Below are 15,657 nucleotides of genomic sequence, written 5' to 3'. Positions count from 1 at the left end.
CATTCCCAGAGTGTCTTTGATAGTCAGCTGTTCGGGGAGAGTAGTATTCCCTCATCAGAGGGAGAAGCATTTTCTGCGACAGCAGCAGTCTGCGAGATGAAATTGTAAGCTGCATTATAATCCTGCCTGAGCTGGGCCGTGATGCATTAGGGTTCCCGTGCACAGGGAGGCAGCGGCGTCATTGTCCCGTGTGGCATCACTGAAACCTCAGCCCTCCGTCATTTGCCGGCAGTCGTCTGTCCCTGGTCGGGGGTGATGCGATTGATGACAAAGATTAAGAAGATAAAGAGATGGGCCATTCTGAGGCAGAAAAGGGCTGTTCTGTCCGCACTCACGGCCGGCAGCGTCTCAAAAACAACAGCCTACTCTCTACAAATCACACAGAAGGCCCAACTTGCGGCCGTGCCAAAAGCAACATCCACACCTTTCAACGGCAGCCAGCAAGGGGGAGACGAGAAGAGAGCCAGCCAGATCTCAGGAGCCCGGCACCTGGCCTTTCATCCTCTTACATCCCCCCTTCATCGCCCCTTCATCTTCTCTCTCTACCAGCATGATTGCATTTCAGCAGAGGGATAGCTAACGCGCTACGCTAACACTCAAGAGGAAAACACTGCTTGGGGATTGGCTGCATCAACATGAAGCAGACAGACAAATGTCCACATCAAGGCCGTTCTGAGTCTGGCTGAATCAATCCTCTCCCGCTGAGCCAAATCCAGATTGAGCCATCCTTGTGCTGTTAAGAGCCTCTGTGATCCTCTGTGTCTCTGGCCCAGCTGAACTGAATGGTGGCAGGCAGACAGTATAGTGGATGTGCCTGGTATCAGAAGCTCAGACCAGGCGAGTGATGGCCTTTCCCTCAGAACTCACATCAAGTGGCTATAGACGGAGAGGAGACCCAGGCAGCTATTTAGGCCCACCCGATAAGGACCTCTCAGATTCACTTCTTAAAGGTGACCTTCTAGAGTTCAAGTGACTACAGATGGAAACTAGCCTGCTGGCTAAATCTGGCACATTTACAGAAATGTTGGGGAATGTGCATTGTCCCTGTCAAATAAATGTAATTTAAAAAACAGTGAAACACTCTGATGACCAGCAAGCACCCTAACGTAACATGGAGTAAGAAGATGTTCAGAGCGTATAGAAGCAAATATACTGAAAGAAAATATAAACGCAACATGTAAAGTGTTGGTCCTATGTTTCATGAGCTGAAAAGAAAAATCCCAGAAATGTTCCATATGCACAAAAAGCTTATTTCTCTCAAATGTTGTGCACAAATTTGTTTACATCCCTATTAGTAAGCATTTATCCTTTGTCAAGATAATCCATCCACCTGACAGGTGTGGCATATCAAGAAGCTGATTAAACAGCATGATCATTACACAGGTGCACCTTGACCACAAAACACAATGCCACAGACGTCTCAAGTTTTGAGGGAGCGTGCAATTGGCATGCTGATTGCAGGAATGTCCACCAGAGCCATTGCCAGAGAACTGAATGTAAGCTGCCTCCAACGTCGTTTTAGAGAATTTGGCAGCACCTCCAACCAGCCTCACAACCGCAGACCACGTGTAACCACGCCAGCCCAGGACCTCCACATCCAGCTTCTTCACCTGCGGGATCGTCTGATGTTTAGGGCCTCATTTATTTATTTCAATTGACTGATTTCCTTATATGAACTGTAACTCGGTAAAATCTTTGAAATTGTTGCATGTTCCGTTTATATTTTTGTTCAGCATATATTGGAAGATATCGTAATAATATAGGACAACAGAAGTAGTTATTCTATGCTTCCCCACCAACATGGAAAAACATGATGGCAGCTTGACATCCACACTAAAGACAAAAAACTAGGCCTAAATACCATTGTCATAGCATAGAATCCTGGTAATGAAACCCAAAGGTATTCATGCTGTGGCTTTTCTGCTTCAGCTTATTGGAAATTGTTCTCAAATTAAAACATACAAGAAGGTTGACAGAATGTAGTGTGTGGGCTTTATCTGTGGGTAATGTTATTTGTCACAGAATAACGTTAGGGTCTGGAGGAGGCTTGTGCAGCAGTCTGAAAACCACCAATAGCCCTGAGCAGTGGAACACATTAGGAAATGTTTCATTTAAATGTCTTACTTTTCTTTGCAAACAACTTCCAACCACATTTGTGCATTGTGGGCTGTAGGACAGTCAGCTACAGTATGTGAAAATAAAAAGTAACAGAGGGTAGACTCTAGGTTGCCTACTTCTGCATATCAGACTTCTAATGTCTAACAGAGACCACAGCTGGTTAAGAGTAGTTATCAAATGAGGGATGCAAAATCGCCACTACACCATAAAACATACAAAGATAAAACAAGTCTGCAAAAGTCTGCAAAAAAAAAGTCTGCAAAAGGACAGGGAAGCCATGTTCTCATTAACACTTCCTTATTTCACCCACAACCCAGTCAAATAGACAAAAATAAAACTGACTTAAAATAAAAAACGGACTTAGGCCTACACATTACAATGTGTAACTAAGCCTGCAAACACGTAGTAACACCACACAATACTCGCATAAACGTCCTTATCTGACCTCACACTTTCTTATCACTGCAAGGAAGCAGAGTGGCCACCGTAGACCCTCCCTGGTCACATAACCTGACCACGTCCTCCACCAACAGTCTGACAAGCCTATGGCTCTATGAGTTAGGTCATTCAATTGCAGAGTAGGTCTCGAATCCAAACTCTGCCAGTGCCAGCAAAACAGATAATCCTAACAAGTACTTATTTTGTTTTTATTTAGTCTACATGGAGGAAGCATTGTCAAAGAACTTCGTCCCAAACCCAAACAGCTGCTAATGGGTGGCAGGGAGGCTCTCTCAGAGTCGGGAGCATTTAGCAAGGGACTAGGCGTTGCCCTTGGAGTTCTGACTCTGTAACTGGTTGTGGTGACTCAGCCACATCCATACACAGCTGTGAGGTGGGTTGGGCACTGGCCAGGCCTGACATGTTTGTTTGCTCCCTGCTCATCTGGGCTGTAGCTTTAGTGAAGAGAGGTGTTCTGAGAAACTGACCTACCCACTAAGGATGTGCTACCCCCAATGGAGATTGTCATGTTAGCGCATTCTGTCAGATGGAAACGTGTTTGCTCTTAAATCAAAAGCAGAGGGACATCTTTACAAAGTGATCATTTTAAAGCTATCTAGCTGCTTGCTTTAAATGTTGAGGCAATCGAATTCAGGAGATAAAGATGTTTACTTCATGATTATACCAAAATGTGCATATTTACAGTGATTAAAGCAGCATATTTTGTCTAGGTAGTACATTAGGTCTGATTGTCAGAACAGAGGCATCTCTCCATGGCTGAGCAGGGCCCAAACTGTCTGACTGAGACACAGTGTGGCAGTAGGGTGAGGTGGGGAGCACCACACCTCTTCCTGGGGCTCTGGGTGCTCCACCTTGATAGCTAGCAGCCTCTCAGAAGACAGGCGTGTTCCCCTCACTGTCCAGATCATATCTGGGTAATTGCCTTCCCAGCCCCACATGGCCCAGGGGAAAGCAGCACTTGGGCTGACAGGGCTGCCTGCCACACAGGACAGAAGTGGAGAGGAGGGGTGGTGCTTCAGGGACGACTCAGACTGTTGGGGCAAACCACACTGCCAAATGATAGGTGTGTCTATTTACAGGTTAGAAGTCAAGACAACCAGTATGGTCTCTTTCCTTTGACTAGCCAAAGAGCGTTCCATTGGTTGACAAAGGGTTGGATTGAGACATCAGTGCATTTATGCCCATGTAGCTCAGTTGGTAGAGCATGGCGCTTGCAACGCCAGGGTTGTGGGTTCGATTCCCACGGGGGGCCAGTATGAAAAATGTATGCACTCACTAACTGTAAGTCGCTCTGGATAAGAGCATCTGCTAAATGACTAAAATGTAAATGTAAATGTATGGGAGATAACCTCTATGTCGTAATCGCTGTAGCACAGGAAGTGGCAGTTGCTGCAGTACAGAAGGACCACAATGTCCTGACCGACACAGCTAGCAGGGACCTGTCCCTGATACTGAAGCAGCCCAAGACGGCGGCAGTATGCTTATTTAAAAAACACTAAATTATCCTAACACAGAAAGGAGGCCGAGTTAAACATTCTTTATTTAGTTTAAGAAACGTTCTGAAGCCTGAGCGGAATGGGCCTAGCTCTCTCAAGTGTAGAACGCTCACTTTGTAACTCAATCGGCATAATCTAATTCCGACCATATTCTGTCGCCACACAAAGTCCCCATTGAAACCTCTAAATACTTCACAAACTACTGAGAACCAATCCCAGGGCAGCCCAAGCAAACAAACACTCAGTATTTCTCAGCCGGCAAATTTATCATCTTAAAACCGATGCGTGAATGAGAGGCCTTATTTGAGCTATGTTCAAGGCAGCGGCCTATAAAGAGAGCTTTCTATGTTCTCGCAGAAAAGGTGTGTGAAAGCGGAACGGTTTTCTATGGGTTTGAATATTGGAGCATTCAACTGCTTACAGTAGGTTAAGGACAGAGGGGTAACTAGGGTGAATAGAGCCATTTCAATGCAGGCTCAGAGCACAGCTTTATTCTTACCAGTATAAATAACACTATTCACCTAAGTTCACATCAGATTCACTGGAGAACTGAGTGTCTGCTAGTTAGTTTTTGTTATTTCCTTTCAATGTGTCCAGACCTAGACAACCAGGTGAGCTCCTAATTAATACACTTACCTTAATTGGTCAATCAAGTACAAGGGAGGAGCAAAAACCCGCAGACACTCGGCAACTCCAGGAATGGAGCTTGACACCCCTGCTATAGGCCTATGTCTTAATATTTTGACATGTTCCAGAACTAGGACTGGGGATTTCCAAGGTGCAATGTCTTGTTTTTAATGTCTTCAAGAAAATAAGATTTAGCCATCTTTGGGGGGAAAGAATAAGCTAGTGAGGGAGAGAGTGAGCCTCACCTGCCACGTTGACCTTCTCTACGTTGGTGGCGCTGGGCGTGGCCGTGCTGGTGCCGTTGGTCAGGTTAGCCCCCGTGCCGTTGTAGATGTTCTCCACCTTGGACTCCAGCTTGCCCAGCCGTACCATGATGTTGTCCAGGAGCACCGCCAGGGTCTTCTTCAGATCTGGAGGAGGGAACACAGTATAGCATGACGCATAGATACCTCATATCAGTCTTACAGCTAACCAGCTAACTTGTCTTGAGGCTACAATATACAGTACAGTGTTTTCTATATTTCCATTTCATTTCAATTGATCTCATGGATAGTCATTTTCAAATCTCAGATTGCCCCTTTAAAAAGTAAAGACTTTTGAAGGACAAGGTGTAAATTATAGCATAGTGATATAATGCCAGTGAGTCTCTCTCCACAGTCCCGCTCAGAGAAAATGCTTTTCTATTTTTGTCTTCATAACTAGGCTAATCAATATATCGTTATGGTGCGAGTAATCTGAGTACGCCTTGTATACTGAGAAGGCCTGTTCTTATTGGCCTTCCTCTGAAAAAGGAAAAACAAGAGGAGAGGATCAGATTATTTCAGCAACCCCAATAAGTCATTGGATTTCATGCTGTCCATTAGGGGACTCATTTAAATGTAAAACTGAGCTGGCGGGTGTATTTGAGAATGACCTTGCTGCTTCAGTTGGGTCTGTGCATTTCTATGGGCATCTCCTGACTCCGGTAGCTATCCAAAAGGAGATTGGTTGGACGATGGGATTGAAAAGACACTAATGTAAGGTGACATTCACAATAGGTGTGTCCCAATAATGTCTCCTTCCTGAAGTGTGCACTCGTTCACTACTTCCCACAAATCTAAGAGCATTGGATTGGTTGGTGGAGGCATGGGCTAGTGGGAGTTTCCACCATGTTTCTTATACTACTCATCTCCTTTCAAATCAGTGAACAAAATGCATAATTTTGGGAGGAAGGAGAGATAATTGGGACATAGCCCAGTAGCTAGCCAATAAGAGGTGGGATGGGATAGAATGGACACTACAGTGAGCTGACATTCACAATGACATCCTCTCGGTTTGATTCAGTAGCATTTCAGGACTTGGTATGCAGGGCTTGGCATTTCAGTGCTGAGTCCTAATGGTGTTTATCTGAGATTTACCCTCCAGCAGCCATGAGGACATCAAGGATGCATCCCAAATGGCACCCTATTCCATATGATGCACTAGTTTTGACCAGGGCCTCCAGGGCTCTACGCAGCTCAAAGCAACTGAATAAAGTGTAAAGCTTCTAAAGCTACTGTATAACATGCAACACAAACTTGAGTGACTTCAATTCCATTTGTTATAACTGTCTGATTACTTTTTTTTTATTATTTACATATTATTGTTTATGGTGTTGAAAATGAATGCACTCACTAACTGTAAGTCGCTCTGGATAAGAGCGTCTGCTAAATGACTAAAATGTAAATGTAAAATGTGTTGTAAGATCTTTTCACAGATGATCGATACTGACTTGCAAGTGCAACACACATTTTGGCATTGCTTTCAATTTCATTCGTTTGCATATAACTCTGATTTTTTAATTTTTTATCCAAGATGCTTAACATATTGTTTATTGGTATGACCTAACATCTTGTCACAAAACAGTTGATCAATTTGGACTTGCGACATTTTGTCATGCCATTAGTAGCTACCGAGAAAATTAAATATGACATGACCCTTCTGCCCCTGAAATGTTTTCCTTTCCTCCCGCCACCCCAAGAATATTCCGGAATGTCCTCAACCTCATTAACATTCCATGAGGCGGTGGAGCCGTGAAGACAGCGATCGCACCCCGTCTGTCACACGTCAGCGCGGCGACTGCGGTGCAATTTCTCTGGCCGCGCGTCGCATTTGATATGTCACTCCCTATCGTGCCAGAAAGACGGCATGGAGGGAAACAGGCCTGTGTGTGCCGCCGTGGTCAGGGAGAGAGGGAAGGGAAGGGACGGAGAGGAGAGGAGGCGTGTGGGAGAGAGGGAGGATGCAGCGTTTTGTCTGCTCTGCACGGCTGCGCAGGGCGGAGATAAGCAGATGCCGGGAGGGAGCGCCGCCGCGTCAGACAAGGAAGAAATCAACTGGAAAGCTGGACTACGTCCCAAATGCCACCCTATTCCCTATATAGTGCAGTACTTTTGACCAGGGCCCATATGACTCCAGTCAAAAGCAGTGCACTATGTCGGGAACAGAGTGCCATTTGGGACATAGCCCTGGAGTGGAGCTGCCACTGCCAGGGCATCAAGCTGAACATAAATTACACACAATAGATTGTACCCTCGGAAAACACATTGCGCTGAGCAGAAACCGCCCGGCCTAGCCTCCATCAACACAGACAGAGAGAAATGAGCATTAGAGAAAGAAACACACTGCCCCCAGTCCAAACACACTGCCCATTACATCCATCTCTCCCCGACCTGGACAAGGTAGGGTAGACCATCTCCCCACATGGCTGATCTCTGTGTGTGTGTGTGTGTGTGTAGCTAATTAATGTTTTACAGGTCGCAGCCAATTGAGTCTCAGAAATAAACATTCCTCGGCATGTTTGCAAATGAGTGCCCAAAGCACGATGAGGTTCGTGTTAACAAATGAAATATTCGGTCTTTCCGACAGGCACGGAACATTGTAATTAATTAAGCCAGCTTAAAACGTGGGGAAATTGAAATGCATGGCTCAGGGCGGAGTGTGGACAGCCTGCATTCAAGTGGTAAAGTAGTGTAATAGGTGTTAAAACATAGGCCTGCTAAATCCATGGGATAGATACGCTTACTGTCAGAAAAGCAAAGTACAATTCACAGCATCAAGCCAAATCATAACCAATCAGAATTGAGTATTCGGCCAAACTGTGGTAAAAATACTACTATTACATATATACGTTAATTTAAAGACAGTGGTGGTAGTATGGGTGATACCTTAGTTACTTACCCAAGTTCTTTGGTTCAGATCATTTTCTAGACACCCACCTTTAAAAAAAGCTACTGTTACAGAACTGAATTGACATAAGGCTGTGATATTGCTGTTTTATAGCCCCCAACTCCCCATTCATCGTTACAACCTGTCTGCTAAAAAAATAATAACTTGACTGTGTCTTCATTCCCAAAGCAAAACAAAGCAATACATTCCAAAATGAAACATGCAAGTTGAAATATGCATGCGAAAGCCTGACACGTTCATTCTCCACAGAGGCACCCATAGGGAGGGAGCAAAGCGTACATTGCAGTTAAAGCGCTTTACAGATATCAACTGTGTTAGTTGAGTCATGTCCTCACTCATGTCCACAGCAAATGTCTACATGAGCAGATACGTGGTACATGATGAGCATGGAGACAACTTGTGGATGTGTCCTAAATGGCCCCCTTTTCCCTATATAGTGCACTACTTTGGACCAGAGCCGATAGGATTCTGGTCAAATGTAGTGCACTATAAAGGAATTAAGGTGCTAACCTGTGTGCTCATCATTTCAGTGACCCTCAAGGTCAGCCAAGCGTCATCTTTCAAAAGACTGACCCACAAACAAGTTCCCTGTTTCAATAATTGCATCCTAAACATACTGAGTGAGTAGACTAAACAGACAATAGCAGACCAAGCAAACTAAGAGAGCCGCTATTGGTTAAGAAATACAATTCAAATTTAGACTAATTTGTGCGGTTGTAAAATGGGGAACCAGCCCAGATCTTTAATAAACTCGGTTCAGTTAACAAAGTAGGCCAACATCAATTGAACAAAATATAGGTCTATTTCCCCCCTAAATGCACAATCTGTAATTTCAACAGCCTGACCCTGTCAGTTTGTTTCGTAAACTGAGAGATGGGGCTTGGGAAATGTAACCACTCAAATTCATAGATGGAGCTCCATAAAAATCAACATAATAGCTTTAAACATACTGTACAGTATTTTGAAACTACGCAACAACAAAAAAATATTACAAAGACTCAAATGAAAGCATTACTTCCAAAGAAAATGCATTATATGGGAGTCAATGCACTAAATGACTTTCCCATCATTTTCTGATATGTGGTGTACAAATCCACAGAGATTTTCATTTGCTTTAGAGTCGGACTGACAGATGGGGAGACTAATCCATATTTCTATGCAGCTGTGTGCTTGCTCTTGGCCTAGTGCTATTACACATTATCACATCACAGTTCACAAGCACAAATCCCACAACACTGAGCTGATGGCAGATGTAAGAAGTGCATGCATGTTGTAATGATAGTGACCTTACATATACTATATTACCCTTGCCAAGTAACCACATGATGTGATATAATGCTTTTATAAATCTCTAGGAACTCTACTTACCATACATGAAGTAAAATGTGTCCCTCGCTATCAAATAAACGTCTGAATCCAGAGTTCCTAGAGATTATAAATATGCTTTTGTTGACAGGAACGTTTTTTGGGGTGAAGCCAGCTATACTGTGTAATGGTTCTTTTTCGTGGCCACCCACCAGATCGATGCACAACTCAGGGAGTCCAAACAATACACAGACAATTTTGTGTCCCAAAGCTATGTTCAGTTCTGCAGTTAGTGCAGCTTCATTCCAGTCTGATACAGAAGGCTTCTCTCGCTCTCTCTCTTTTATTTATTTAACCTTTATTTTAACAGGGAGTCATGCTGAGATCAAGGTCTCTTTCACAGATGTACAGTGAGGGAAAAAAGTATTTGATCCCCTGCTGATTTTGTACGTTTGCCCACTGACAAAGACATGATCAGTCTATAATTTTAATGGTAGGTTTATTTGAACAGTGAGAGACAGAATAACAACAACAAAATCCAGAAAAACGCATGTCAAAAATGTTATAAATTGATTTGCATTTTAATGAGGGAAATAAGTATTTGACCCCCTCTCAATCAGAAAGATTTCTGGCTCCCAGGTGTCTTTTATACAGATAACAAGCTGAGATTTGTCACGGTTCAGACAGACGACCAGAGGACCACAATTGCGTCACACCAGAAAGTTTATTAAAACTTAAGGGAAAAGGGAAGTAGGGAGTGAGTGAAGGCTCCAGGGGTTACTGGGAATAACAGGGATTCCGTCCAATGTGCTGGGTCTGTGCCCCCCCCAGTGGCAGCGATGCGTCCTATGACGCCGGTGGTGGGTGGTCCAGAAGTCCTGGGGGGGGGAAACACAGACACAACGGGGCGGATGAAACAAGGCAGAAGTACAGTTCAAGGGAAATCCAAATACGTTGTAGCAAGGCAGAAGGCTGGTCAGAGTTACCGGGATAGAAGAGTAGTCAGGAGTCGTTATGGCAGAAAGCAGGTCTGGTTTTCCTGGGGCAGAAGAGTATCCAAGAATCAGGCAGGTCCGGGGTCACAAAACAAGGGTGAGCCAGAAGCGCGAGCAAACAGGTTCCGGGTGTGAGCTTTGCAGACGATCTGACAAAGGAGAGCTGAAAGACAGGGCTTTAAATACTGGGAGAGGTTAGTGGGTAATGCAGCGCAGCTGGCAGAGTAATTAGAGCAGAGCAGAGCAGGGACAGGTGGAGCTAGTTAGGCTGAGTAGAGAGAGTGGTGAGCAGAGTGGAAGATAGTGGAAACAAATTAAGGTGGTAACCCGGTGGAGTGAGAGGGCTCATGACAGAACCCCCCCCCCAAGGGACGGCCCCAGAAGTCCCAAGAGCAACACCACGCCGGGCGGGAGGAGGGGAGCCGGAGGAGGGCTAGAACTCCTCCGAACGGTCCGAGTGAACGTCCTCATCCTCGGAGGAAGCCGGAGGGCCGTGGTCGGGAGATGGGACAGGTCCCGAGACAGGATCAGGCACAGGACAGGAAGCCGAGCGGGCAGGACGGTTAGGAACCCCTCTGGGGCGGCCCCTACGGATTGCAGGTTGATCAGGATGCCGTTGGTGGAAGGCGGTGATGAGAGTCCTATCCACAATCCGACTAGCTGGCACCCAGGTCCTTTCCTCAGGTCCATAGCCCTCCCAGTCAATGAGGTACTGGAGACCCCTACCCCTCCGTCTGGACCGAAGCAGGCGGCGGACGGTGTAAACCAGACCACCATCGACGAGCTGTGGAGGAGGAGGACAAGGCGCAGCAGGGACCAGCGGACTCTCATGAATGGGCTTAATCTTAGACACATGGAAAGTGGGGTGCACCCTCATGGAATTAGGCAGTTGGAGCCGGACAGCAGTTGGGCTAATCACTCTTATGATAGGGAATGGGCCAATGAACCGAGGTGCCAGCTTTTGCGACTCCACCCTGAGTGGCAGGTTCTTCGATGACAACCACACCCTTTGACCAACATGGTAGGTGGGAGCAGGAATTCTCCGACGGTTGGCCCCGGTAGTGTAGCTGGCAACGGATCTGAGGAGTGTGGCTCGGGCTTGTGACCAGGTGCGGCGACATCGACGGGCAAAAGCAAGTGCAGATGGGCAAGTAACCTCCCCTTCCTGGCTGGCAAATAGAGGAGGCTGGTATCCATAAACACATTGGAAAGGAGACATACCGATGGCAGAGCAGGTCAGAGAATTGTGTGCGTACTCCACCCATGTCAATTGCTGCGACCAGGAGTGGGGGTTGCGTGAAGTCATGCATCGCAGTGCCTTCTCGAGCTCCTGATTTGCCCGCTCTGACTGCCCATTGGATTGGGGATGGAATCCGGAAGTCAGACTGACTGTGGCTCCCAGCAGGTGACAGAACTCCTTCCAAAAAGCGGAGGAGAATTGTGGACCACGGTCAGAAACTACATCCTTTGGCAGTCCGTGGATCCGGAAGACGTGTTCCAGGACCACCTGGGCGGTCTCCATGGCGGTTGGGAGCTTGGGGAGGGGAATGAAGTGTGCCATCTTGCTGAATCGGTCAACTATGGTGAGAATGACGGTCATGCCACTTGAAGGGGGCAGCCCCGTGACAAAGTCAAGGGCGATGTGAGACCAGGGACGTCTGGGCACAGGCAGGGGCTGCAGCAATCCGGCTGGGGGCTGGCAGGACGACTTGTGTTGGTTGCAGATGGGGCAGGCTTGGACGAATTCCCGTACATCCTTTCTCAGAGAGGGCCACCAGAACCTCTGGGCGAGCAGGTTGTAAGTGCGGGTGGAGCCAGGGTGACAAGCTAGGCGGGAGTCATGTCCCCACTGAACGACCTGGGACCTCAGGTTTTCGGGGACAAAAAGGCGGTCAGCTGGGCAAGTGCTGGGACCTGGCTGGTTACGGAGAGCTTCCAGCACCTGTTCCTCAACAGCCCAGGTCAGAGCTGCTACGATGCAGGGACTTGGCAGAATCGACACAGGATCCTTGGAGGGGGTGTCATCCTTCTGGAATTGACGGGAGAGGGCGTCTGGCTTGGTGTTGCGTGATCCAGGCCGGTATGACAGAGTGAAATTAAACCTGGTGAAGAACAGGGCCCAGCGGGACTGCCTGGAGTTCAACCGTTTGGCCGTGCGGATGTACTCCAAGTTCTTATGATCGGTCCAAACGAGAAATGGAATGGTGGACCCCTCCAGCCAGTGACGCCACTCCTCCAAGGCAAGCTTCACAGCCAGCAGCTCTCGGTTCCCTATGTCGTAATTGCACTCAGAGGGGGACAACCGACGTGAGAAAAAGGCACAGGGATGGAGCTTCCTATCCTCCGCAGCCCACTGAGAAATCACAGCACCAACTCCCACATCCGAGGCGTCCACCTCCACAATGAATTGCCGGTCCACATCAGGCATCTGGAGGATGGGAGCGGAGGTGAACCTTACCTTGAGGGTACTGAAGGCTTTGTCGGCTGCTGGGGTCCAGGTGAAGGGTTGCTTGGTGCTGGTTAGAGCAGTGAGAGGGGCAGCAACGGTACTGTAGTTCCGGATAAACTTTCTATAGAAGTTAGCAAACCCCAGAAACTGTTGCAGCTTCTTTCTGTTCTCCGGAACTGGCCATGAAGTGACTGCTGATACTTTGGCAGGATCCATTTGGATACTTCCCTCTGCCACTATGTACCCCAGGAAGGCCACTGTCTTGACGTGAAACTCACATTTCTCTGCCTTGGCGTAGAGGGAATTCTCCAGAAGACGATGAAGGACTTGCTGGACATGGCGGGTGTGTTCAGACAGGTTTCTGGAGTAGATTAAGATGTCATCCAGGTAAACGAAGACAAACTTGTTTAACATGTCCCGCAGTACATCATTCACTAGAGCCTGGAACACAGCAGGAGCATTGGTGAGGCCAAAAGGCATAACCAGATACTCGTAGTGGCCTGTTGGTGTATTGAATGCGGTTTTCCATTCATCTCCCTCCCGGATCCGCACTAGGTGGTAAGCGTTTCTGAGATCCAACTTGGTAAAAACAGTGGCTCCCTGGAGCAACTCAAAAGCAGAGGTGAGCAGAGGCAGAGGGTAACGGTTCTTCACTGTGATGTCGTTGAGTCCCCTGTAGTCGATGCAGGGGCGAAGAGATCCGTCCCTCTTCCCCACAAAGAAGAAGCCAGCACCAGCAGGAGATGAAGATGAACGGATTAATCCTGCGGACAGAGAGTCATTGATGTAGTCCTCCATGGACTTTCTTTCAGGAGCAGACAACGAATAAAGACGGCCCTTTGGAGGGGCTGTTCCAGGGAGGAGGTCGATGGCACAGTCGTACGGTCGGTGAGGGGGCAGAGATGTGGCTCTTGCTTTGTTAAACACTTCTCTGAGACCATGGTAGCATTCTGGGACATTGGAGAGGTCAGGAGCGGAGTTAGTAGGTACTGGCCGAGGGGGTAGTGCGGCAGCAAGCAGGCAGGTTCGGTGGCAGTCCTCTCCCCACTCCCTGATCACCCCGGTCACCCAGTCGAGCTGAGGGTTGTGCCGGCGGAGCCATGGGTAACCCAGGATGAGGGGTTGGCCTGGAGAGGGGAGCAGGTGAAACTGGATAGTTTCTTGATGGTTTCCGGACAGACCCATCGAGACCGGGGCCGTGACATGAGTGACCGATCCGAGTAAGTGTCCGTCCAGTGCCCGGGCAGGAATAGGAGGTGTCAAACGGAGGTTCTCCAGTCCCAGTTGGCGTGCCAGCTTGATGTCCATTATGTTGGCTTCGGCGCCAGAATCCACCAGAGCAGCCAGGGTGTGAGTTGAGTCAGAGAGGCGGAGGTGAACTTGCAGCAGGGGTTTGCGGTCGGAGGACTGGATGGTCATTGAGCTCAACCGGACTCCCCCTATGCCCGGTGAGCTTCGGCTTTTAAAGGGCAGGTTACCACACGATGTCCATCACCTCCACAATAGAGGCAGAGGTTTGAGGTGAAGCGGCGCTGGCGCTCTGCAGGAGTGAGAGAGGCTCGCCCAATCTCCATAGGCTCAGACTGATCAAGCTGACTTGGGTGAGTGGCAGTAGATGACAGGAGCCCAGTCGGATCTCTCCGAATGCCGGTAGTTGGTGGACCTTGGCGCCCCCTCTCACGACGACGGGTCTGTATCCTTCTGTCGATCCGGACAGTCAGTGCGATGGCTTCATCAAGAGTGGAAGGCAGTTCATGGGAGACCAACTCGTCCTTGATATAGTCAGCCAAGCTATGGAAGAACGCGTCCACCAACGATGGTGTGTTCCAAGAACTTCGTCTTGCCAGGGTTCGGAAGTCGATGGAATGGTCTGCGACTGTACGTCTGCCTTGTCGAATACTGAACAGTTCACGAGACGCCTCTGCGGTTGGTGAATCCAGGTCAAACACCTTCAGCATCTCCTCAGCAAACAGGTCGAAGGTTGCACATGCGGGGGTTTGACGTTCGAACTCTGCTGTTCCCCAGAGTCGAGCTCGGCCCGTCAGGTGAGTGATGGCATACCCAACTTTAGCCCCCTCCGTGGCGAAGGTCCTTGGCTGCAAGGAGAACTGAAGTCGGCAGCTAGTCAGGAATGGCCGGACCTGGGTTGAATCGCCGTTGAACCGCTCGGGGTTTCCAATCTTGGGTTCCGGAGCAGCGGCTGCAATGACCGGGGCAGGTAACTCGGGGGCAGGGCTGGTGGGCAGACTGCCTGGAAACGGGCCGGTGGGCGGAGTGGCTGGGGTAAGGTTGGTGAGGAGTTGGATGATCATGGCGAGTTGTTGTTGCTGCTGCTGGAACTGCTGCTGGTGCTGCTGGAACTGCTGATGCTGTTGGTGGCCGACCTGAAGCAGAGAGGTGATGTCGCCGCTCATGCGGGCTAGCCCTCTCTCAGTGTGTTCCAGGCGTAGCATGGCGGTGGGTTGCTCAGGTTCGTCGGTTCCCATGTCGGGGGAAGTGTGCGCTGAGTCCATAATGGTCAGATCGTACTGTCACGGTTCAGACAGACGACCAGAGGACCACAATTGCGTCACACCAGAAAGTTTATTAAAACTTAAGGGAAAAGGGAAGTAGGGAGTGAGTGAAGGCTCCAGGGGTTACTGGGAATAACAGGGATTCCGTCCAATGTGCTGGGTCTGTGCCCCCCCCAGTGGCAGCGATGCGTCCTATGACGCCGGTGGTGGGTGGTCCAGAAGTCCTGGGGGGGGGAAACACAGACACAACGGGGCGGATGAAACAAGGCAGAAGTACAGTTCAAGGGAAATCCAAATACGTTGTAGCAAGGCAGAAGGCTGGTCAGAGTTACCGGGATCGAAGAGTAGTCAGGAGTCGTCATGGCAGAAAGCAGGTCTGGTTTTCCTGGGGCAGAAGAGTATCCAAGAATCAGGCAGGTCCGGGGTCACAAAACAAGGGTGAGCCAGAAGCGCGAGCAAACAGGTTCCGGGTGTGAGCTTTGCAGACG

General features: G+C 48.4%; 1 protein-coding gene across 1 annotated transcript in view; it reads right to left on the bottom strand.

The window, feature by feature from the left end:
* The window catches only part of mgat5 (alpha-1,6-mannosylglycoprotein 6-beta-N-acetylglucosaminyltransferase), a 128,541-nt gene that overhangs the window by 75,148 nt on the left and 37,736 nt on the right, over window positions 1-15,657 (bottom strand). Inside the window, exon 3 of the mRNA XM_084154891.1 lies at window positions 4,946-5,110. Within this exon, the coding sequence (XP_084011017.1) occupies window positions 4,946-5,110 (165 nt within the window). The remainder of the gene's footprint in view (window positions 1-4,945; window positions 5,111-15,657) is intronic.

The sequence above is a fragment of the Coregonus lavaretus genome, assembly GCF_964263955.1.
Source record: "Coregonus lavaretus genome assembly, chromosome: 38".
Taxonomy (NCBI): domain Eukaryota; kingdom Metazoa; phylum Chordata; class Actinopteri; order Salmoniformes; family Salmonidae; genus Coregonus; species Coregonus lavaretus.
The sequence above is the reverse complement of the archived record's forward strand: the minus strand, read 5'-3'. Positions and strand labels throughout refer to the sequence as shown.